We start from the raw sequence: 23,560 nt of genomic DNA, 5'->3' as shown, positions 1-23,560 counted from the left end.
GGGGGCACACAGACACAAAGACAGGGCACAAAGACAAGGCAAAAAGACAGATCAATCGTTGCAGGCTCCTGAGAGTGTGGGAGCAAGTTTAGATCGCAAATCCCCTCCGAACAAGATTTGGGCTCCCTCTAAATTTGGAAAAGCGACCCATGGACATTCCAGTGTCGTGCTGGTGCTCTGCCCCAGGGATAAACAGTATATTTCTTAGCCATCGCAGACCATATAAAGCACATCGTGCGGCCACCAGAGTGTCCTGTGGGACTGTTGTGATCGATGCGCCAGGCAGTGCAGCGAAGCAAGGTGCGCCGTGTGCGCTTGCGCTGTGGTTCTCTTGGTGTTGTTGCTTCTCTTGGTGTTGTTGTTTTCTTCTTGTCATTTGAGACTATGGCGCTCCTAGGGGCGATGAATGGAAGCAACACACATTCACACAACCATCTGGTGACTAGGTGGCAGTTCAAACCAGAAAGGGAGTGACCCTGTCTTGGTGGTTGGTGCCGGCATCGGAGGCCTTGCAACTGCTGCAGCCCTCCATAAGGTCTGCTTGACTTGCTCGATCATCTGTCTCTTAAGTGCCCATCTGCATTGGGATTCATCCAACCACGGAAAAAAGCATTTGCACTATCTGGCATGCAAACAGTCTGCACATCGCATATCCAGAACATGCAAATGCACTCACACTAACAAGTATCTCAACAAGATCAGCGAGGAAATCCATCAACACCATACATCGCAGGTGGGTATTCCAGTGAGGGTGATAGAGCGTGAAAATGGGCCGAGGCGTGAGGGCAGCGCGATTGGCCTGTGGCCCAACGCATTCAGGGCTCTGGACGCGCTCGGAGTGGCCAAGCCGTTGCGAGAGGCACACCCGCTGTTCGACAGGTAGTGAGCCTAAGATTCATGTGCCAGACTGACAAATAAATCATTGCAGAAGCATCAAAGCTAGATTTCAAGGGGGGCCAGGTTATGTAAAAAACACTACCTGGGCTGCCTGTTCTGTTGGCGCTTGATTGTCAAGAACCCAGCCGTGTGGAATCATAAGCTCTGGCTTTACAGCACGTGCACAGCTTGCGGACATTGCCTTGGAATGTATGCATGCAGGGAGCACAATCACCCCTGACTAGTCACCTAGCTCTATGTGATCATCAGCCCTGTCTGAGCTCCCTCAGTGGGATAGACGGCCTTGCAGTGACATGCTGAGGCCATGGGTCTGCGCAGGATAGAGCTGTGCAGGGAGGACGGCAGCAGCCTGCGCACGGTGCTCATAGATGAGTGCACGGGGGCGCCGCACGAGTTCCGGGGGGTCTATCGCGGGGGCCTGCTTCGCGCGCTGCAGTCCGCTGTGCCCCCCGATTGCATCCGATATGGCTGCGCCGTGAGCAGCGTGGATCAGGATGACACCGGTGTTCTGCTGCCTGAATTAGCCACTGCAGGCTCCTCTGCTGTGATGCAATGATGCCCTGTGTTCATCTTGTCTAAATCTTTGATCGGCCTGCAATGCTGGCATGACATGAAAGGAATTGTCCTTGCACAGGTGTAGACCTCCCCGTGATCATGTTGTGCATCTTGACCTCTGATATGCACAGCACGATGACTAGGAGTTGTCTGTTGTGCATGCAAACCTGGCTTGGAAATTACACTGCTAAGTACTGCAGGCAGGTTGATTAGCGCAGCTTGAATGATGTGGAGTGTTGAGTGGTGAGCTGGCGTATGGCACAGGGGTGGATATTACGATGGAGAGCGGGGAGCGAATGCGCGCGCCGGTGGTGATTGGAGCTGATGGCGTGCGCAGCAGGATTGCCAAAGCGCTCGGCCTGGGGGAGGCCAACTATGCAGGCTACATCGCCTACAGGTGCCCCGTTGCAGATCGCTCTGGACCCGTCCTTTCTGTTGTGTTGCCACCTGCAGTGCCCGAGCTGCTTCCTAGGGCACATGATGTGCAAGCCATGTCTGACTCCCATTTCCCTCAATGAATATGGAATCTGACAAATGAATATGCTTCATGTGAGTATTTGACTGCATCCAAGGGAAGGCACATTTCTTGCAAGCTTAGTCAGGGCTTAGTCAGCGTGTTCGCTGGTCTGCAGGGGCGTGGCGGTGTTCGAGGGCGGCGTGCCGATGCGCATGAACTCAGTGCGCATGCTGTGGGGCAGCGGCGTCCGTGCGGGGCTCTACCCCCTCTCAGCCACCGAAGCCTACTGGTTTACGACCTGCAACAGCAGCTCGGTGCGTGCTGACTGGTCTTCAAATTGACCTGCTTGCACCTGCTGGCACTGTGAACTTGGTGTTAAAACTGCAGATCATTCACAAAGGATTCCCTGATGCCCAACATGCATGTGCCCTCTCTTGAAGTGGACACATGAAATCACTGCTCAACTCTGATGCAACCAGTATCTTTGCTGCTTGTAGCAGTGACCAGGAGCACCTTTTAGCTCGGTCGCCAGAAAACTGCTTCGTTTTGCTGAATTTGGCAGTTGTGCATGGGGCGCAGACAGCGGTTATCACAGACCCAGAGGAGTGCAGAGCGGACGCTCTGGAGACGGTGAAGGGCTGGAGCTCTGAGATAACAGATGCCATCAAGTGCACCCCTGCAGAGCGCATCACCCGCAGCAGAATTGCCGACAGGTGACCTGACCCTGCCTATGCAATGAGAGTCCTCGCAAATCATCATATCTTCTGCTTCACCTGATAATTCATACCTGCTCAAGAATCTGGTGGTGGCGTATCTGGATGTATACAATTTACATCAGCAATGGTTGTGTGCCGCCTTTCCGCGTCAATTTCATATAAGATGTGCGCGCAAGGAGGCGGCTCCAAGCACGTGCTGGCCAGTGTTTAATGCAGGAGAGGGTCTTCGTGCAGGTGGCTAAAGCCAGGACGGCCGTTCGGCTCGGGGCGTATTACCCTGGTGGGCGACGCGGCACACCCCATGACGCCCAACCTAGGACAGGGCGGCTGTGTGGCGCTTGAGGTGCTGCAGACCCGCCACCTGCCACGTCATCATTTCAGCCTTCTGCCATTTCCTCAGCAGTCTTATGCTTGTCATTGTCGTTTCTCTACTGCACATCACCATAATTCTCCCACCAAGCAATGAAGGACATGAATGTGTGACAAGGATACGATATTACATTACCGTATGGGGACAAAGCAAAAGGTTCCTGCCCATTTGTGCCTCTCCCCCTCATCTTTGATGCTGCATTTGGAAGCAACTGTGCAGAACGTTTAGACGACTTGCTGGCACTACTGCACCAGGTTTGCTGGAACTTGCACAACAGCGCTGTCTGAGAGCTGCGGGCTGATGCGCACAGGATGCAATCGTCCTGGCGCGGGCCCTGAGGGATGTGATGGGCCCAGCAGCATCGACATCAGCGGCTGATGTCAGCACGGCGACATCAATCCAGACGGCGCTGAGGGAGTATGAGGTGGAGCGCAGCAGCCGGGTGCTGAAGATATCCGTGCGCTCGAATTTGATGGGCACCGTGCTGCAGATACCCTTTGCCCCTGTGAGCGCCCACCCTTACCTGCTGGTGTTCTTGAAATAAGCCCGAGTTTGCTTCAGACAGTCTGGCCTGAACAAACGGATGTTCATTGGTGTCACTTGCTGGCAGGACACTGTTTGACTTCTGGAGATTTCATAATTATAGCTATCGCTCAATTAAGTCCTCAAGGCCTGTATTTTGCATGCCTTGCTGAAACGGACTGCACTTACAGCTTGGTCATTGCTTGCTTGCAGGTTGTTGCAGCACGCAACTACGCTGTGGAGAAGTTTCTGCCGGTGAAGGACTTCCTGGATCATGCCAGCTATGACTGCGGCACGCTCTGAGAACCGCGTTCTTGTTGTTGAGGAGTGGAGACTGGATGACTTTGATGTGCCATTACGTGTAAATTGGTCCTGTACAATTTTGGTATTGAAAGGACACTGGCAACTGGCCAAAGTGCTGTGATTTGAGATGTTTCAAAACGCGAGACCACGTCACACTCTGAAGGGTTTTCCAGTGAGATTTACACTGCGGTTGTGATGCCGCCATGATAACGTCATGGGACTCGTGGTCAGAAATGTCATAATTCCACCACTGGCACTTGTCAGCTCGCACTACATGTACAGGCATGCATGTGCCAAGGTGGCAGTAGAGATATACAGTGAAATATTAAGGGTCAGAAATGATTGCTGAAGTGTCTCGTTCAATGGCAACAATACTAGTCTGCACGGCATATACTGCATGTTTCTATTGCACGCGCCCTGCCTTGCTGTCTGCGTTCTCTTTCGGTTAATTCGTCTTGCAACGTTCGCTAGTCTACGTCTGTAGGTACGGCAGCACAAGTCGTGCAGTGAATCCCTCATTTCTTCATTCGTTGTCCAATGGGTATGTCATCTTCCGAGTCAGATCCTGGGTCCCCCAAGCCCCCATCTGCAAATGCCACATCCTGCACAACCCCACATCATGCCAAAGTTAATCATCAGCAGCGCGTGTAACAAGTGGGCAACTGAGTCATACACTTCAGACATCATACATGGTGACAGTGACCTCAGGTCACTGACCAGCCTCTCTGTCTCTCAGCAACACCATGACCGGGACATGTCTACAAATTAAAGGGAGCTGGCAGTATCGCGAGTAATCTGACGCCATACCTTAGACTTCTTGGCGGGTCGCTTGGCCGGGGCAGGCTTCTTGGCTACGGGCTTTTTGGCCTTGGCTCTCTGTGCAAGGGGGACCTCGTCATCGCTGTTGAACTCCTCATCGCTGCTGCTCTCCTCCTCACCCTCGCTCCACTCTGCGGCAGCAGTCACCATCAGTCTCACATCCAGGATACCATCGGCTGCAGCTGCATGCAACTTCAATAAGCACCCTGCTCCTATCGAATAGCAGCAGACTCCTCAACACCACGTCAGCCTAACAGACTCCTCAGCCTCTTTTTTCATGCGCACGGCGTCATACAGGTGAAAACCTCAACGAGTCTCCTCGCCATACAGGTAACCAATGGATGTACTGCAGGCATGTTGTGAGCAAGGATTGATTGCATATGTGCATCTGGGGGCAGGAGTTGATCTTCTGGTGGAAAGCTCATGGGGGCCCACGAGGTACAAGGCCGCACCTGCTTTCCGCTTCTTGGCGCCCGGTTTGGCGCCTGATTTGGCGCCACCGTTGGCGGCCGGCTTCTTGCCATTGGCCTTGCGGGAGGCCCCTGCGCTGGCGGAACCCCCGCTGCGGCCCGTGGCGCCGCCCGCGCTGCTGCCTGATTTCCTCGACGGCTTCGAGGGCGACCTGCGACGCGTGGCAGGAGATTGAGTGGCAGTCATTTATATTGGGGCCCTGGGGAATGCGCATCCATTGTCTCCGTTTGTCCTGCTTCACTGTGACACAACGAGGCTTGTGCGCAAGCAGTGCCCCAAATCTTCAATGCGGATCGGCGTTGGGTATAGCAAGCAGACAGCGTTGCAATCGCTGGTGAAAGCTATATTGGGCACCATTGGATCATGGCATGCTGAGCGCCAATGATTGTGGGCCATATCCTAGGACGCAGGTGGCTTGGGTGTGAAGGCTGCATTTACTGTAATGGAAGTTGAAAGGCAAGCAGTTGCGCACTTGTTGTTCTTCCCTTTGGCAACCTCCTCCTGTGCCTCCTCCAGTGGTAGAAGACCGGTTTGTAACAACCTGCCACAAGCACGAGGTCGCTCACCATACACTCACAAGAAAATGCAAGAGGCAAAGGCGTGAATGATAGATAGCCTGCCTGTCCCATCCTTCTCAAGGCCTGATCTCAGGGAGTCCGGAGTATTTACTGCATGTGGTACCAGAAAGGCTGATGTGAGAAGATGATGGTGGGCACGCACCATTTCTTGGCAATGGCGCTGTCTGGCCGTTGCTCCTTCAGAGATGTGTAGAATTTCCGCAAGGGATCCGTCTGCACTCACAAAGACACGCCTTGGTCAATAACCAGGACCACATGCCAGTAGAGTCATGTGCCATATCAGGCGAAGGGGCAAAAGTCTCAAGCTGCTCAGTAGTACTCACATCTCAAACGTACATTATCTTGTTTACTCACACAGTGAGTAAACAAGATGCACGCACCTCATCAGGGGTCTCCCTGGTCTGCCCTGGCATGTCAAAGACCCTCCTCTCTTTCTTTGGCTTAGGAGCATCCTTGTCAGCCTTAGCAGCTGCCTTCCCCTTGGCATCTCCTCCTGCCTTCTTGTTTTGGGCTGGCGCAGCTTTGCTTGCCCCATTCTCAAGGGCTTTGGCCTCACCCTTTGTTTTGAGTGGCGCACTCTTCGGGCTAGGGCGGGGCTCTACAACCTTCTCAACCTGGCATTGCCAAACTGGGAGGTCATGAGAGTCCAATTTGAACTGGGTGTTCCAGATAAGTCACAATCATCACAGCAAACCCGAACGCAACATCAACGAGATACGGCTAGGACTGTCTAGCTCTTGTGAAACAAAACCGCCAGGATTGCACCCATAAGTTGCGTTCACAAGCATCCCGTCAACCATTGCTATTATGCTTGAGATAGCTTGTGTGAAGAGATGTACCTTCACTGCCTTGCTGGATGGTTCCTTTTTCGTGGCTAAAACTGCATGGCACACCAGACACATGCAATTGCGACCCCTTTTGAGAAGCAGCGACGGGAACAATTGCATTCTGCAGAGAAGGCAGCAAAAAAAATCTTGCAAGAAAAGAGCCATCTTGCAATTGGAGGGACTGCCTTCAACAGGCTCAAGTAACAACGATCAAAGACGACTGTGGATTTTCTCACAATAGGTAATTCTTCAATCTGGCAGACATCCGGCACAACAGGGGCGCACCTGGGGCAAGACGGGCTGCCAGGGGCATATCATCATCACTGGAATCCCCCATCTGGCTGGCTGTTTCCTGGCCTCACAAGCCCAAGCTGGTACGAAGCCCTAGATTGGGAGCCTTTCCTGATGGCGCTTGTAATTGCTCTCGTCTGGGCTATGCAAAAGCTGACCTTCTAGCTGTCTATCCTTGCTTATTTTAAGGTACAGGCAGCAACTTCAAAGCGCAAACAGCCAGGCGATAGGTGGAAGAAGAAAAATTTCCTTTATTTTTTCAACAACAACATCTTGTAAAAATTGAAATCCAAGAAGGGTCCAATGATTGGGCTATGAACCGACCAGCCAACTCCATGCCAACTCCAAGCCAACTCGGCGAGAGTATTGATCCAGATTAGGCTTCCAGATGTCTCTTGCTAGACATAGTCTTGGGTGTGATAGATCTGCAGCGATACTGCAGTTGAAGCACATGCTGTAAATTTAAAGCATACTGATGTCTTAATTGATAGGTAAATATACTTGCTCTCATGTTACTCTTTCAAATCCTGGTGCTGCAAGTGCCTGAATGTATGCGCTGCAGCTGTAAAATTGCATTCTTTCCACATTTATCAAGGCATTTGGTGCATCCGCTTCAGCCTTCAAGCTTTCAACTCCTTCTTGGTTGGCACCTTTGCTGTGATGCCCCCCACAATCGAAGATGCAATAGCCGCTCCCACCACCTCTGCTCCCAACACACCCAATGCCTGCAACGGAACATGCCACCGTCACACCCACCAGCCGCATCACACATCCTATCTCCAACGAGCCCTCCGGTACATGACAAAACTTGTGAGTAGAGCAGCATGGCCGCATGGTACAGCCCTGCCCGTCTATAAGGCTTGGTGGGCACCTCTGCAAATTCGCCAGAAGTAGATCCCGAAATGTGCCACCCTCTATCAGGAAATGAGACGTACACTGTGCAGTGAGTAAGTGGCAATTATTCACCTCTGTGGTGTCCTGCGATGTGGAGGCGCCAAAGGAAGGCAGGGACACGCTCGGCAGTGACACGCTGGGCAAGGACGGTGCCGCCGGCGCGCTCGACACTGCCGGCTCGACTGCCTTCTGAATGGCCGCGCCTGCTGACGCCGCGGCAGCTGCGCACACACAGAGATGCCCTCAGTCGCACTGAAACAGCCGAAACACGGAGACGTCCCACCCCCAACAATGCTGCTGCCCATACACGCCACAGGATAGGCAAGCGCCTTGCATGGGAAAACCCCAGGGGCAAAGCTGCTGCATACGAGACGGCCAGGCAAATCACGAGGGCCTCACTCTCATCACTCCAAAATCAATGAGACCTTACAGAATAAGTATGACAGTATGTGCGCACCACTGGCAGCTGCAGCGGCAGGCGCGATGAAATTCTTGACCTCCTCCTTCTTGGGCGCAGCAGCGGCCTCCCGTTTCTGCAGCAGCGGGTTAACGAAGGCCTTCTTAGCTGCCTCAAGCGGCTTGGCCGCAGGGGCCTCCTTCTTCTGGGCGAAGAAGTTTGGCAGGGCCTGCTTCACTGCCTCGACCGGCGCGGCCGGCGCACTCTGCCGCTTCTGCAGGAGCGGGTTCACAAAGGCCTTCTTCACGGCCTCTTTAGGCGCGGGCGCAGGCGCGGCTGAAGTGACGGCCTTGGCGGCTGACTGGACGCTGCTAGCCGCTGACTTAGCGGCGCCGGCCGCAGCGGAGCCGGCCTTCTGCAGCGCCTTGGGCAGCGGCAGGGCGGACTCCTCAAAGCCCTGCGCACCCACGTGTGGATTAACCCTTGTCCTGGTGGGATTTAGGCCCTGCATGTGCCCCTGATGCACGTTATGGCCCCCAGCCAGGGAGTTGAGCGCAGAGCTCTGCATTCCCTGGAGCTTTCACCTCCACACTACGAGGAGAGCGAGCAATCGCCGATAAGACAGACTCCACTCGTTTGGTGTCCCAATCTGGATATGGCGCTACAGGCGACAAATTTGCAACGCTTGCTGGCTTTGGGTTATTTGCAGTCTGCTGACACAGCTGGGTTTGATTGGCTTCAAGAGTCAGCACACATCATGATCTTCAGAACGACTTTGCTGCTCATCAACCCGCCTGCTTTGCAGCTGGACCTCCGCATGAAGAGAGGTGTAATTCAGAGTGCGATTCACCTTGGGCAGGATGCCTGTTGTGCCAGTCTTCACAGGCTCCGAGAACTTGAGCTTCTCCGAGACCGCAGAAACAGGGTCCACCTGCAACCCACATGCATGTGTCTGTCGACCTGACTCCATATTTTCCTATCCGGGCATGTCAGAACACCAAATTGAGTTTGGCCCGTTTGTGAAGGACACCAGTTGTGATGGAGGCACATCAAAGTGTGAGGCAAAAATGTTCTGTCCATCCTCTGAATTGTTTTCACCATTAAAAGGGCCAGGTGAAATGACAGGCCCACCTTCTTTGCTGGTGCAGGGGTGATCTTCTTCACGGCCGTGGCAGCGGCCTTGACTGGGGCCGGTTTGGGAGCCTCCTTGATCAGTGATTTGAAAACCTCTTTGGGCGCCACTGCCTCGCTCTTTTTAGGTGCCTTAAGCACCTTCACCCCTGCATGCAGAAAAGCCCATGCGAATTCAGGATGGGGTGCATGACGCATGTTGAGTCTTCACCACTTGAAAAGTTCAGGCCGGGCACTTCCTGCAAGGCAAGTATAGCCTCCATCTCCCCTTGCATGTCATCATGATCGCCGTCAATGCATCAAGATTTCACCTTTCCCTCCATTCTTCTCCAGAAGCTCCGTCAGCAGATCTCCCTGTTGATGTAAAGGCACCACAAGATTAGCACCTCATCTGATTGGGACAGCAGCACAACTTCGATTCTTGTCCTCACAATCAAGATCCGAACTGTCAACAAAGCAAATCACTGGAGGAAGGTGATCTGAGGGTCCCTGTACTTACTTGGCCTTGAAGAGGTGCATCCTTAGCCAAAGCCATCTGTGGGTGCCCAGCAAAGAGCAGGGCTGCCATGCCTGCCACGGCGATGTTCCTCGCTGCTGAGTGGTCATCCTCCGACCTGATGTACACAAGATTCCGTGATTAACAGCAGAACCAAGTCGGCAACTGTTTTTGATCTGTCGTTCTTGAAGTCCTTCAGAAAATTTTATCAACACATCTATAGCGAAAGTGCTGTGCAGATCGATCCCATCCCCACCTGTGCGAAATTGAGCACGTGACTGCTGTCCTGCGACGGTTGTCGACGCACTTGCGTGCGGCAGGCCTGATGTTCACGGCAGATGCGGCGATCTGGCCTGCAGCGACGTGGGCAGCAACATGGAGACTCATACTGACCACTTTTGATGCCACCAGGTTCGCAGAGAGCAGTCAGTACAGCTTCCTAGCGCTACTGTTGCACAAGGATCTCGGCTCTATCCTCATCCCCGAGACCCTAAAGCCTTGGACCAGGTGTTTGCCACCTCAGCACCAAAAGTGCAGCTGCTTAGCGAAGGGCGCGCCTGGGATCCTCTTTGATTCAAACATAGTTTGCAGAACTTCACCGTGAGGTTGTTGTATTTTTATTCAAACGCTCAGAGCTATTCTTGTGTAGGCTCCTAAAGCTGGATTGTCACGTGTGACCTGGTGCGTTTTGGCTGATTTCTGGTTAAATAAGATGTGACAGGAGGGTGAATGTCAATAATTTAGTATTCATAAGGTGTTGCAAGCCTCGCCACATTCAGGAATGCAAAACTTTCCGAGTCCCAGGCTGCATGCCTACGTTGCCCTCCTGAAGGACTTTCAGCGAGCGCTGCTGCCCAAGCCATCGAGCCTGGTCAGGAGCATCAATCAAGCCCCATCTACCGACCCAGATTGCTTCCAATTCGCACTCGGCACTTCATCCCATGGGACCCTTTCCAGAGCTGTGGTTGAGTGCGTCCAGCAAGTCAAGCAGAAGCTTGGCCCTGATAGGAGCCCCGATCTGTGCCAATTGTTTGTCACTGCGGATACCTACGGCAGCAACAACATCCGTTTTGCATCAGCGGTAAGCGCGACAGTCCATACATGCTGTGTTGTTGGCATCAGGGCGTCTGCACTGTACTATCCACCAGCCCACAGCTGACTCATTGTTGACATCACACAAATACATGTCAACGCATTTCACTAGTAGTTCAAATGCTGCTTCTGGTTGACATCATATTCTTTCTGGTTTCTCAGTATGTTCGAGAGTGCCTTGCGAGCAGCACCCAGGCCCCTCCAGTTGTGCTTGGCGGCGTTGTACAGGTATGATCCTGGTCAAGCATGACTATTCTTGGTTTTATTGTGTCCTGCTTGACAATGCTTTGGTGGTTTTCAACACTCATTTCAAATATACACACGGAGCACTCCAGCTGAAGTCCGTGCCTTGCCTTCAGAGTTTGATGGGGCAAGGGAGTACGAGCAGCAGCGGGCAGGGAGTCTCTCTAATGGCAGCATCACTTCCAAGTGAGTCTTTCCTGCTCTAGCACACCACTGCGCTGCGACTTTTGCCCCGAGTCCTCCTCATTGCCGCACAGTTACCCGCCCCACAGGAATGCGCACAACCTCAGCGCAACTGTCACCTGCTCCCGCCTTTGTCTGATGAGGCCAATGCACAAGCATCAGAGAATGCAAATGCGGCTTGAATTTAAAATTTGCCGATCCGCTTTGAGCGGTAAGGCATCGATGACGGTGTATTTTGCTGGCGCACAGATGTGAGGCTGTTCCCCTTCCATGCTGTGAGCGCGTCGCTGCCGGATCTGCGGCAGGGCTCCTGGAATGACCTCATAGCGGCGCCTGCATCGGGGGACAAGGGAAGTTCTGGGCCAGACCGCACAGCGGGCCTTATCCTGTCAGAGCCACACTTCCTCCTGGTGTGTGCGCTGCTCCCTGTAATGAAGTCGCAATGACCTGTGGTGAGCGATTGAGAGAAGCATGCATATGATGTCTTGCATGCCAAGCGCTCCGCTTTCACGTGTGCTTGTCAGAGATGAGCTTGGCTCCTATTATTCTGCATAGTGCCCTGTGGCTCTTCAAATGGCAACCTCATCTGGCCTGGAGTTGGGCGACCACTCTGATGCAAGCATCATGTGTTTGTCGGCCGCGCCAGTGGTTTTGTGAAGGGTTAGGAATGTGGTCTTTGTTGCCAGGGGATTCAAAGCGAGGGGGAACCTGTGAATGTAGGTGGAGGACCTGCTGGCGCGGTTGCGGGGGGCACTGCCGGAGGCGCCGCTGCTGGGAGGGGTCGTCGCGCCGAGCGCGTGGGGGCCCGGGCAGAGCTTGCGGGGGGCCCTCTTTTTGAATTCAGACGCGCACGATGAGGGTGCTGTGGGCTGCCTCATGCGCGGGCCGCTGCGCTTCGACCAGCTCTGCTGGCAGGTGAGTGCTGCACCGCCATAGCCCTTGTGCTGCTATCATTCCTATTAGTGTCTTATTACTATTACTGTTATCATTACGCGCTTGTGCCTCCAAGAGGCAAGGTGCGTCCTGCAGGCAAGCTATACTATACTGTGCTGCTCAGTCATGCCATGGTGGTGCCTTGTATAGCACTGCGGATGCTTGTGCAGGTCTGCATGTTTGGATGCAGAAAGCCTGTGCAATCAGTGCGGTTCATTCCGCATTGGTATCTGCATCCCTCTCCACTGCTTTCCTGCTGCACTGTCAGATCAAGTGCTACTGCACCGCAATATTTGTGGGAACTGGAGCTCAGCTTCCTAGCAAGAGCGAGATCTCATTACCGCCAGTGCTGCCATGCAGGGCTGTCGGCCTGTGGGGCGCGTAGTGCGGGTGACTGGAGTGGAAGGCAACGCCATCACGCACCTGGACGACCTGCCCGCCCTCCTAGTGGTGCGCGCCTTCCCAGCATGACAATGCCCTGACTTCTATCAGTTTCACGTGTTGGCAAAGGCGATGTGAATTGAGGCTGCTATCAGAACAAGCCCGCGGTAACCCCTTTGCCTGCGCTCTGGTTTGAGACCTTGGCTTTCCAGCCATCACTGCTGTGTGATCTCGATGCATGATGAGTGTACCTAGCAAAAATTGGTACCGCACTGCTGCTCCCTGCTTCAGTGCCGAGCATGCTCATGCACTTTCAACATGCACATGCAGATGCAGCGGCTATTCACTGAGATGGACGATTCGGAGCGGCTGCTGCCGCTGCAGATCGGCCTGGACCCCACAGGCACCGGCAGCGCTTTCGTGGCCAGGAACCTGGTGAGCGCTTCAGTATTTCATCCTTGCTGCAGCTCTTGCCTCATTTACGGCACGGCATACGGCTCCGGCACATGCATACGGCATTTTGCATTTCAACTATATCAGGTGTCTTGTCGGCAGACACAGACGGCTGTGAAGGGACAATTTGACGGCAGAGAAATGTATGTGTCCCAAGAGGCAGAGAGTGGGGCATGCGATTGAGACATGGAGGACCAGCTGGGGCCCTGCCTGCTTTGAAAAAATTTATTTCGCACTGTCAGAACGCCAATCATGATTGAGCGGGTGTGGGTGCAGCTGGGGTTTGACACGCCGCGGCTGGCAGTGCAAGTGGCGGTGGCGGGTGTGGAGGAGGGAACGCTGCTGCAGCTGCACCTGCGCGACTCCATGTGGGCACAGCAGGGCCTGCGCGACCTCGTCCAGGTCAGCATTGAATCTACACCCCAAGTCATGCTCAAAACTGCGGAAAATGACAAGATCCTTGATGGCGACGCAGCCACTTATTTGTGTGGTTTGTCAAGGAAGGAAAACTCTATCGCGTACAGTGGTCTCAGGTGCTGATGGCAGACTTTGGACAGCCTGTCTTGCCTTGCTTTCTTGGCCATGTTTCTTCTTCTCCTTCAGCACTTGCTGTCCTCCTAGTGCATGCAACAAGATGGCGTTGAGATGGTGGCCCCCAAGGAGGTCTCTTATGTGCAGCTTTGCTTGGGTGCCTGTTGCACCCTGTTTTTGCAGCAGCCTCCTCTGTGGGTTTCAGTTGCTGGCAGTTGAAGGAGGACGGTTGCTGGCAGTTCAAGGAGGACTATTGCTAGAGTCTGAAGGAGGACCGATGACATAGTTGCACCATGCGAATACGGTCATACGGCATACAGCATACGGCAAATTTATATACTTCCGTATTCCTTGGCCAGATTTTATCATATTTGACCATATTCCGTACTTTAAAATTCCGTATGACTGTATATACGGCCTTAAAGAAATCTGTAGCGTGTTGTGCAACTCTGAGTGATGGTGCGTGCAGTGGACTGAGCCAATACATTTGCCGCTTCGTGGGACGACTATAGGGTTATAGTCATTCCTGCTGGTGCTTCAGTTTGAGCGTTGGTGCAGGATTATGCGGAGTGCCTGCCGGCGGATGTGAGGGAGAGGCCGGAGCGGCTGGGTGCCTGGCTGTACTCCTGCGCTGACGTGGCACATCTGGAGGAGGCCTCACTCCAGGCCATCATGCCCTCCACCCTCCTACAGGTGCGGGCATTTGCACCTTTCAGATTGCTGGGAACGCATTAAAGTTGTGACTCTCACTGTCACGGATTTATGAAAAAACGGACTAGACTAGGCGCAGATCGGCACCAGATGATCCTTTTGGGTTTAAAATCCAGCCATCTGGGCCGATCTGTGACAGCCACCTTGGGATCAGATTGCCTTCAAATCTTGCTGGCTGCGCTGTGACTGTAGGAGCGGGTGTGTTAGCAGCAAAGCTTCCTATCCTTGAGAGCTTGATTTGTGGCTGCTTCTCCATCCGTGAAGTCTTGCAAAGCTGGTGGACGACTCATTCCAGTACGAATGGCCTGATCATAATCATCGTCTCTGCAGTCCTTCATTCATCAGAGCCAATCTACAGCATAGTTGCACAGTACGGATACGTGTATCAGGACGGAAACGCGTACTTGCACGTCCGGGACGCGTCCTACAAAAGTTGGGCACCCAATACGTCTAGAATACGGCACGTGCGCCTATGTAGGCAATATGCATGCAAGCATGTTTTGGGCAATATGCATTCATTGGAAGCCTTGGGAAGTGTGCACAACCCTCTTTCTTAAACAGTCTGGACCTTTCAAAGCCGCTCTCATGCGAATCGGTGCTATTCTAGCCAATGTAGGCCACCAGACAGGTGATTTGTCATCCTTTTGGGAAGGTATGACTAATCTAGCCGTCCTAGGCCGTCTGGAACGCCAATACGTCCCCATGACGTCCAGGACGCGTATTTTAAATAATTTGAGACGTACTGTGCAACTATGATCTACAGCAGTGTGTTCACTGCCCTCCCTGCACACTGCAGATGCTGCCTCTGTGTCTGGCTGCAGCGGCAGCAGCAGAGGAGCTGTTGGTATTTGGTGGTGTTAAACATGCGCTGTTGATGTGCAGGGCGCAAAGTGCAGTGCGGAGATTGGGTCGTGGGGGATTGCTGCCAGGTCCACGATGCTCTCCTACTCATCCACGCTTGGCTTTCTTCATCATGCACATGCGTGATGAGATTTGCGGGGTAGGTTGCCGTTCAGACAGCTGTTGGACTGTTTGGATTGTTTGTGTGGAGCAGGATTCTTTTGGAATGATGCAGGAGTTGCCTGTAGAGATAATTAGGAATGGTCTCTTCAGGATAATAGGATCAGGTTGCCTTCGGATCTGCTGCCTGCACTGAGACTGTAGTAGCGGGTGTGTCAGCAAAAGTTTATTTCCTTAAGAGCTTTCTCCATCCATGAAGTCTCAATGAGCTGATGAACTGACAGATTCTAGCCTGACACTATCTGATCGAGTTGTCTGCAATCAACAGTTTTTGCACCTGTGGTTCATGCAAGTGACATGATGAACTGCATCACCCTGGAGAAATCTCATTGCAGTACACAAGGCATGATCATGATATATCACCATTGCAATCCTTGATCCAATTCAAGTCGCATAACCTTGTTGAAGTGATAGCCAAATAGCCATGGTACAGACATGGATAATTACAATCCGGCAATGATCTGCTCATCAGGAAGAGCTCCGAGGGAGTCCCTGGCTCAATTTGGCATCTCAGCCAGATCTCAGCAATAGAAAGACATTCTTTTTGCAAAAGTTTACGTCCGGCAAATATCTAATGACACTGCTTCTAACCAACTGCATTTAAGCCACTACCATCTCAATGGGACTGACACAATGTGCAATGATCACATTGCTTGTAGGGGTGGACCCGGGTGTCAACCACTTAAAAACACATGTTCATCACATTATGCAACCTCCGTTAGTCCTTTACTGTCCTGCCTTGGCTGATCCACCTTCATGCCGATGACTTTTGACCAGAGTAAACTGCCTCCAGCTTCATGTGAAGGGTTGTTGTTGTTGGCTCTTTCCTGTTTACAATCTTGGTGGTTACGGTGCTCGCGCAATTTGAACTCCTGGCAGCAGGAGCAAATCTTTTGCCTTCACTAGCTGCTACCGGCACCAGGGGGTCATTCAGAAAGGTTTCCCTTCAAGCTTCAAGAACCTGCTTGACTGCATCAATTTTGCGTAGATTCTGCGCGTTTTCGTCCCTCAGGTGCTGGTTGTTCGCCTGCAGTTCCCTTATGTAATCGATTACCTCGCTGCTCAGCCCCTCGCCGCCTGCTGCTGCCTCCCTTGCCCCGGATGCTGCTGCTGCTGCGCCCTTGTTGTTTGACACCTTCTCCCCAGCAGCTGCTATGTCTGCCAGGACCATCGGCACGTTCTCTGCTCCCTCATCCCCCCCGTCGACAGGCTGCTCTTCCATATCACCATCCTGGTCCCCCCCATCTATTGATGAAGGCTCCACAGATGCAGCAGGTGCGGCCGGGGCTGGGGCCTGGTCTGCGGCTGTTCCCTCCTCCTCGACTGTGCGCAGCTTCTTGCGGGGCAGCTCCCTGGCGATCTGGCGCAGGCTCCTCACGCGCTTGGGTGCATTTGTGAAAGGGCGCTTGCCGGGGTAGTCGGGAGCTTGATCCTCTGGCAGGCAGTCGACCGGGCGCTCGTCAGTGTCATCAGACTCTTCGCCTGAGTCTGACTGCACGCCGTGAGGCAGGCGCGCACGGCCTGCATGCACAGGCGCCCGGCGCGGCGTCTCATGACGACTGAGGTGCGATTTGATCAGGGCCAAGCGCAACATTTATGGAAGCACCTCAGGGATTTGCTGTTTTTTTGACACCGCTTCTTTGCTGCTGTAAAGACCCTGAAGCTCAGCATGCATGCGTGTGCCAATATTGATCTCTGGGTGGCCTAAGCACCAGAAGAGATGCTGGAACCCCGCCATAAGAATAACAAGAACAGAGCTCTGAATCTGTAGATTCCAATGGCCTAAAGCATTGTTTCTGTACGTGTCAGCAGCTCACCTGGTTGTACCTGACCTCGAGCCGCTCCCAGATCTCCTTGCATGAGCTCCTTGACGTGCAGGCGGCAGGGCTGCAGCCCCAGGGCGCGTGCAACGCTTGCGTGAGATTTGTACCTGCATATGGTTGGCCCTTTGACCGCCCTGAAGCCCTGCATTGCCAGCTCACATTCTGAGGAACGAATAAAGAGATTGAACTTCTACAGTCCTACTAGAAGGTTACATGCTGAGGATGGCCATACATGAACATCTGAAATGATTTGCAGCAACAGAAATTTTTGCTTTCACACCTGTGGAGCGCAGCACTGGTACCAAAGATGCGCCGTGCCGCCAGTGACGTAGTGGCACCGACTGCTCTGCCATCCCGGCTCCAGCTGCCCTCCTGTGAACATCAAGACAAGCTTTAGGAAGGGGTAAATATAAGAAGAGGAAACATTGACACTGACCCGGTCCGGGCACAGCGACACGGACTTGCGCAAAGTAAAAGGCTGCTCGCCACGGAACCATCCATTCACTTAAACCGGTCCGCATGTGTTTCGGGAAAGATGCCTCTTTCCAAGTACAGCCATCATTCAACAAGCAAGAGGACGAGTCCGCCATACCGCTTTTCTCGATGTACCGATAGAGCAGGTCAGTGCAGTCTTCCCTCCACGCACCACTGCGACGACGCTCTTTCGCCATCCTCCCCGTCCTCTTCAGAGCTATACAGAGAGAACTTTGCTATGCAAGGCGCGCAAGAATTGGGAGCATCATAAAATATTTCTTCTTGGGCGATGGCATCATTCTTGGACCCTCGCACCACGTGGACGCACCCTTTACACCCAAAAGCTGGGCTGTCTCAGATCCGAACCACTTGGAGCCATACAGACCTCCAGTGCTTCATGATGAGTCCTCTTCTGGTGTGTCTCAAATATGGTGGGCTTAGACAGTCAGGTCAGCTTAGGCCAGGTCTGATATCAATAATGACAGCTTTATTAGTAATAGTGGCATTTGTGAGCCCGGGGTTTCTCAGTGGGATCACACAACCGGGTACCCGGCATTATAGCTGTGCCTTGACCTCTGCTGCTGCTTGCAAATCTTTATCGGAAGCTGCATCATTTGCTGGATATGTCAGCAGATTATGCTCTGTAGCACTGTCAGGGTGCTTGCAACCTGTAGATGGGCGATAGCTACAGTCCAGTGCATTAAGGACTCCTTCTAAATTGTCCAATCATGATCTTTACAGCGCTCACAATGCTTCACGGTACATGGTGGTATTGGCTCCGGAACATGGGCACCATCAGGCTGGAGCGTTTCAAAAGATGCTTGATATTTCGCCAGCAAGGGCACATCTGCACTGCATATGTGATCCCATCACAGCACACACATACAGCACACAGCAATGCAGACAAATTCACTGGCCCATCAATATCGTTCCCACTGACAATCATTGGGGCACAATCGTCGTTCAGATCTAGCTCATTCAGAAGCAATGAAACTGTCACGATGAACACATGGTATATTTACGCGCAAAGGTAATTGGGGCAGACGGAGACAAGCCATCTCAAAACACCATGTTGCTGGCATGGAGGCGCCTGGAAGGCTGCAAAAGAAAGATGCCAATAAGAAATTGACAGACACACACCTGTCACTATCAAGCACATTCCACAATATCAAATCACATCATTCACTTCAAGCACATGGGCACGCAAAATCATGTGCCAGTTCCTGCCAAGGGTTGTCATTTCTGCAGTACAAGGCAAAATTGCGGTCGAGCTACTGCCTTGACCGATCCTCTCTGGGCGCGACCGCAAGCGCTGCTTGATCAAACAGGAGTTTCACATTGACTTGCACCTTGCTTGGGTTCCACCATTTTGTCCCATCGCCAAACTGTGAGATGGGTCTGTTTCCCTTTCATTTCACGGGCAGCATGCTGCGCAGACAAGCACAACATTGCACAATGCCATGGCAGCTCTACTGAGCAGCGACGAACCAATTGGGAATGAAACAGGGAAGCCGAGCGCAAAGTAAATTGTTGGGGTCATCATGGCCCCAGAATCACTTATTCCCCAGGTGTGTCTGCAGGGCCCACCTCAGAAGCACGGCCACCCCAAGGCCTCCGCAGAAACCATGAGCAGCAGCGTGGCTCCAAAGCAGCCGACAGACAACAATGCTTGATAAGGAATGAAATTCTCCTACTAGCATCCTCTTCCTCTCAGAGCTTCAAGAACACACTGCGCCATTGCACACCGATCAGGTGTGTCGCCATACTTCCCATCCACTTGTTTTCTGTTCCTCTATTCTGAATGCCCTGTGGATGCAGCAGCCTTCACTGCTCTGCAGAAGCGCACTGCCAATATTCTGACTGGGGCATTTCTGCGGCAGTGGCCTGCAGCTCTCTTGAGAAATTCCGTAGACACTCATCCAGCAGTGTTGCTGGGCGAGGGTGGCGGCGGGGAGGGCGAGGGTGGTGATGGGGAGGGCGAGGGCGGAGATGCGCTGGAGCTGCCAGAGGAGCCGGAAGGACTGGGGGATCCGCTGGGGGACCCGGATGGGCTGACGGCCTCTGTGATGGGGGTAAAGCCAGCCATTACTGGGGTGGCGGGCCCAGGGGGCGTCGTCCAGTTTCCAGCCTGCCACACACAGCGGGAGTTTGTCAGCATTACACGGTCTATTGAGAGTATAATCACAGCTGCGGATACTGCAGGGAAGAGGAATTCAACAGCATCTATGCAATTTCTGAGGTGTTCTAGGCAGCAGTACCTGGTAGCCAGGGAAGGGCACTGCATTGGAGTTGGTGGTGGTCGTGCTGCAAGTGGACCCCTCCGGCGTGCCAGCATAGGCCGAGATGTTCTTTTGCTGCACAATCAACACCAGAGGTCATCAGTCCCGTGCAGCTTCACCAAAAGACTATTGCAAAATGATTAGAAAAGACCCCAGCGGTGTCAGATAGAATGCGGGAGGGGAGCTCACGTGAGCAGCAACGACAGCCATGGTGCTGCTGTCAGCCAGGGTGATCTGGTAGGGGTCATCGCTGCCAACGCCCACGGTGTACAGGTTCCAGAAGTTGGAGCCCTGAGCAACACCACCGCCCTGCACGTTCTCGCTGATCTGCTCATACACCGCCTGCAGGAACTGGTCGCGCACGTCGTTGCTGGCCTCAACGGTCTCATCTGTTCAGCAGCACAAACAAGCGTTCAGTCCATGACCTTCAGCAGGAAGCGCTATCAAAGTGCCGGAACCCATGAGGCGGTCGCCTAAGGAATACTTCAAGCACGACCAGAGTCAGCCTACAAAGTGTGGGCACAGCGACTCACCGCCCTTGGGAGAGTTGATGAGCTCGCCGGTGAAGACCTTCTTGGCGGACTTGGCCTTGCCAAACTCCTCCACAATCAGCGGCTTGCCAATGGCGTTGGCATCGCTGATGTGAGCAGACAGCCAGGACCTGGTGTAGTCAAGCTTCTCCTTCCAGAACGTCTTGCCGTGGGTGTAGTCAAAGTTGTCATCGATCTGGCTGCCTCCATAGTCAGCATACCTGTAAGCAAACATCCATATGTCATGAGCAATCTTTACCAGTGGCGTCATCTGCCTCAAAGCAATAGCCAGCAAAGACAGAAAGAAACCAACTGCGTGGTATGGTTGAGCGCGCGAGAAAGATCTTACCCCATCCAGTTGTCAGACCAGATGTGTGTGGTGATCAGGTCAATGGAGGGCACGATGTGGTTGGCCAGGAAGTCTTGGCCCTCCTGAGCTGCCCACGGGGACGATGAGATGCCTGAGCGACGCTTGCCAGCACCAGGGTTAAGGAAAGCCCTGCAAAGAAACAACCATGTCGGTTTATTCATCAGCCACTTGCCAACAGAACTACTACAAAATGGCCTAAAAGTGAGACCTAGGCTGAGCAAGGCCACGGTATATCTTACCTCTCGCATGTTGTGGAGTAAAAGCCCTCCTCTCCGATGGTCACCAGATGGTTGGTGTCGATGGCCTTCATGTAGACAGCCATCTCCTCCACCCACTGCTGGAGAGCAAAGCCACAGCCAGAGCTGCACATACCAACAGCAACAGCTCAACAATGACAGACACAGGCAACAGGCACCTCTTGCAAAGTGCTCATGACACGATATTGCATGGGAAGCACAATGTGGTGCCTTACCAGCGAGGCTCGTTCATCAGGTTCCAGTAGAAGATGGTGGGGTCTTCCTTGTAGATGCGCCCGTTGATGGTGTTCTTGCGGTGCACGAAGGTGTTCAGGTGGTTCTTGTACATCGTGCGGCACTCCTGGTCTGTGTAGAAGTCGTTCTTGCTTTTGGCTGTCGAGGACCAGTTCACAAACCTGTCCATTGAGAGCCAGTAGTCCTGCAGCAACGAGCAGTGCTCAGTAACAGGGCAGGCAAAAGAAGATAAAGCTGGAGAGTAGCAGGGATGAAGAAAGAAGGCCGACCTCAATGGGGAGAATGATCTTCAGATCCCTCTTGGCAGCCTCGTCAAGGACCCAGTCCAGAGATGCAAAGACTTCCTCATTGTACACGCCTGCAAACACCCCACAATTGTGATGAGTTCCGCTAGCCACATTCAGACAAGAATACCGCTTGCCAGCTTCAAATTCTGCAGCTGAGAACATGCAATGCACCAAATGCGACTGTGCTGGGGCTGCAACCTACCTGGCGCAACCTCCAGGATCTTTGTGGGATCCGCGATGACCTTGCCAAGGGGGCCGTCGGACAGTCCAGAGCCCAGAGAGAAGCCCCACGTCCGGCCAACCTTCCAACCAGCCTTCACCATGGCGTCTAAGCGAGCCTGGATTTCAGGGCGGGAGTTCTTGTCGCGCGACTTGTCCATGAGATCCCAGGTGTTCACGCCCACGTAGGCGGCCCTGACACACAATACAGTGCTCAGTTCTCAGACAGCCATGTTCACGGCCAAGTCAGAGCATGCAGCAATTGTCTGGCATTATTGCAAGTATTGCTCTTCTCGCAAAGACCTGCTTAAACATGTCGAGACAGAGAAAGCTCTCAATAAGAGACAGCACATGAGCCCATACCTCTTGCAGCCGATGACCAGGTTGTGGCCGTCAACACGCAGGAACTGGGATGCATTGACACTGGTTGGCGCAGCATCAAAGATCTTGGCAAATGCGCTGCCGCTCTTCCACTTAAGCCTGCACCAAATCCACTGCCCCTCAGATGCCTCGTTCATCAAGCTGGCAAGCATAAATACACGACCCTGAATAGAAGCGATGTTCATATAGTAACTTCTGGCACTGATGCAACACCTGACGCCTGGGTGGCCGCGGTATCCTCCATATGGGTCGCCGGTGGCACCCTCCACTACGATGAGATAGCGGCTGCCTGCCTTGACAGGGACGGACAGCTCGAAGAGGATGGGTGAGTTGGGCGGGTTGTTCTGAGCAACAACCTTGCCGTCCTGGTACACCTTCAAAATCTGCAACATAACACGGCCGAAGGGTTAGCAGCGCTGCAGCAGCCATGAAGACGCTGTGCAAAGTTGCGAGGAAGGACATATGCTGCTATTTTCTCACGTGTGACGCACAGACACAGTTCTCAGCGGTGTTGGGTCTGCACAGTTCTGTTGAGAACAGGCTTTCTCTCAAAAATTGGGCTGGCCTCATGAGGACCTCCATGCTCTGTTGATGTGAGCCTGCTGAAATGGGCGGCAAAAATGGGCTGCAGGTACAGCTAAGGAGCCAGGGCTCTTGGGCAGGCTACTTCAATAACGTTGCTCTGGAGCATTGAGCAGAGTTCATTGCCGCTGATGATATGGTCGACAGCATCTGAAGCTGACATCACAATCAGGACCTCCGGGCATTGGCAGTGGGGCCGATGTTCACTCCGCAAGGTATACAAGGAAAGCCTGACCTGATCGTAGCCGCCTGGGCTGCACATCTCAATGTTGAGCGTGTCGGAGGTTTGATTACTGTCAAGCTCCACCTCCCAGACGCCAGTGTAGCCGTGGTCCGCGATGACGGTGCAGGGCTCATAGGGGTCGGTCAGGTTGGCTGGCAGGGTTGCAACCACGTTCTTGTTGGACAGATCACTGGCCAGGTAGACCTTAGGGGTGTCGAAGGAGATGGTCATGCCGGGGTGGGCGGTCTCGGCGTAGACAACGGCTGAGCCAGTCAGGTCATCCTCTGGGGCCAGAGAGAACACGCCACGCAGCATCTCTGTGCCATTTCCTGGCACGACGCGAGCCTTGCCCAGCGCCTGCACCATGAATGCATCCGTTACACTCCTGTGGCAATAGAATTCAGCTTTGCTGAATCAAAGGAAAGTGTAAGCTTTCTCTGCAAAGAAGGATTGTCAAGGGCTCACCATGTATGTGGGGCCAGAGAGACCGGGGCGGCTGTACTGCAGCGTCAGGACGATATCCACGCCCTCAGCCTTGTTGAGACCAGTGGCATCAGGGTGGGGGTTGCCCACGCTGGCTGCACCTGGGCGTGTAATGTTCCTTGGCTTCCTGCATGGGACATAAAGGAG

At 53.4% G+C, this 23,560-nt stretch overlaps 6 protein-coding genes across 6 annotated transcripts; 3 read left to right on the top strand and 3 right to left on the bottom strand.

Moving 5' to 3' along the window:
• Positions 1 to 1,201: 1,201 nt before the first annotated feature.
• Positions 1,202 to 3,820, top strand: COCSUDRAFT_20958 (FAD/NAD(P)-binding domain-containing protein; the record flags this gene model as incomplete). Its single annotated transcript, XM_005642619.1, has 6 exons — positions 1,202 to 1,400; positions 1,687 to 1,877; positions 2,489 to 2,622; positions 2,860 to 2,968; positions 3,306 to 3,500; positions 3,731 to 3,820. The coding sequence occupies 6 exons, from the start codon at positions 1,202 to 1,204 to the stop codon at positions 3,818 to 3,820; spliced, it is 918 nt and encodes a 305-aa protein (XP_005642676.1).
• A 169-nt stretch (positions 3,821 to 3,989) lies between these two features.
• Positions 3,990 to 6,302, bottom strand: COCSUDRAFT_55002 (hypothetical protein). Its single transcript, XM_005642618.1, has 6 exons — positions 6,069 to 6,302; positions 5,831 to 5,901; positions 5,583 to 5,651; positions 5,092 to 5,261; positions 4,628 to 4,770; positions 3,990 to 4,422 (listed from the first exon to the last, which is right to left on the bottom strand). Exons 1-6 carry the CDS (start codon positions 6,099 to 6,101, stop codon positions 4,336 to 4,338), a joined length of 573 nt encoding a protein of 190 aa, XP_005642675.1. The 5' UTR covers positions 6,102 to 6,302; the 3' UTR covers positions 3,990 to 4,335.
• Positions 6,303 to 7,190: 888 nt separating this feature from the next.
• On the bottom strand, positions 7,191 to 10,150 carry COCSUDRAFT_55001 (hypothetical protein). Its single transcript, XM_005642617.1, has 8 exons — positions 9,981 to 10,150; positions 9,728 to 9,842; positions 9,540 to 9,582; positions 9,229 to 9,377; positions 8,948 to 9,028; positions 8,158 to 8,554; positions 7,773 to 7,921; positions 7,191 to 7,531 (listed from the first exon to the last, which is right to left on the bottom strand). Exons 1-8 carry the CDS (start codon positions 10,109 to 10,111, stop codon positions 7,427 to 7,429), a joined length of 1,170 nt encoding a protein of 389 aa, XP_005642674.1. The 5' UTR covers positions 10,112 to 10,150; the 3' UTR covers positions 7,191 to 7,426.
• A 1,076-nt stretch (positions 10,151 to 11,226) lies between these two features.
• On the top strand, positions 11,227 to 14,458 carry COCSUDRAFT_60504 (hypothetical protein; the record flags this gene model as incomplete). Its single annotated transcript, XM_005642616.1, has 8 exons — positions 11,227 to 11,245; positions 11,492 to 11,652; positions 11,963 to 12,157; positions 12,536 to 12,625; positions 12,887 to 12,991; positions 13,286 to 13,411; positions 14,099 to 14,233; positions 14,444 to 14,458. The coding sequence occupies 8 exons, from the start codon at positions 11,227 to 11,229 to the stop codon at positions 14,456 to 14,458; spliced, it is 846 nt and encodes a 281-aa protein (XP_005642673.1).
• A 1,759-nt stretch (positions 14,459 to 16,217) lies between these two features.
• On the bottom strand, positions 16,218 to 17,476 carry COCSUDRAFT_60503 (hypothetical protein; the record flags this gene model as incomplete). Its single annotated transcript, XM_005642615.1, has 3 exons — positions 16,218 to 16,792; positions 17,089 to 17,236; positions 17,375 to 17,476. 3 exons carry the CDS (start codon positions 17,474 to 17,476, stop codon positions 16,218 to 16,220), a joined length of 825 nt encoding a protein of 274 aa, XP_005642672.1.
• Positions 17,477 to 18,290: 814 nt separating this feature from the next.
• On the top strand, positions 18,291 to 18,700 carry COCSUDRAFT_34600 (hypothetical protein). The gene has a single exon (XM_005642614.1). The coding sequence runs from the start codon at positions 18,297 to 18,299 to the stop codon at positions 18,600 to 18,602; it is 306 nt and encodes a 101-aa protein (XP_005642671.1). The 5' UTR covers positions 18,291 to 18,296; the 3' UTR covers positions 18,603 to 18,700.
• Positions 18,701 to 23,560: the final 4,860 nt, after the last annotated feature.

Source organism: Coccomyxa subellipsoidea (assembly GCF_000258705.1).
Source record: "Coccomyxa subellipsoidea C-169, whole genome shotgun sequence".
Taxonomy (NCBI): domain Eukaryota; kingdom Viridiplantae; phylum Chlorophyta; class Trebouxiophyceae; family Coccomyxaceae; genus Coccomyxa; species Coccomyxa subellipsoidea.
The sequence above is the reverse complement of the archived record's forward strand: the minus strand, read 5'-3'. Positions and strand labels throughout refer to the sequence as shown.

What these genes read in the sequence shown, in the direction of transcription:
- COCSUDRAFT_55002 (XM_005642618.1), bottom strand. Translation starts at nt 6,101, where the DNA reads ATGCCAGGGCAGACCAGGGAGACCCCTGATGAG. An exon ending in GCCAAAGGGAAGAACAACAA is followed by an intron (nt 5,262 to 5,582) that starts GTGCGCAACTGC and finishes CACGCGTCGCAG; the next exon opens with GTCGCCCTCGAAGCCGTCGA. An exon ending in CGCCAAGAAGCGGAAAGCAG is followed by an intron (nt 4,771 to 5,091) that starts GTGCGGCCTTGT and finishes CTGCTGCCGCAG; the next exon opens with AGTGGAGCGAGGGTGAGGAG.
- COCSUDRAFT_55001 (XM_005642617.1), bottom strand. Translation starts at nt 10,111, where the DNA reads ATGAGTCTCCATGTTGCTGCCCACGTCGCTGCAGGCCAGATCGCCGCA. An exon ending in GGAGAAGAATGGAGGGAAAG is followed by an intron (nt 9,378 to 9,539) that starts GTGAAATCTTGA and finishes TTCTGCATGCAG; the next exon opens with GGGTGAAGGTGCTTAAGGCA. An exon ending in TGCCGCTGCAGCTGCCAGTG is followed by an intron (nt 7,922 to 8,157) that starts GTGCGCACATAC and finishes GTGTGTGCGCAG; the next exon opens with CTGCCGCGGCGTCAGCAGGC.
- COCSUDRAFT_34600 (XM_005642614.1), top strand. Translation starts at nt 18,297, where the DNA reads ATGATCTTTACAGCGCTCACAATGCTTCACGGTACATGGTGGTATTGG.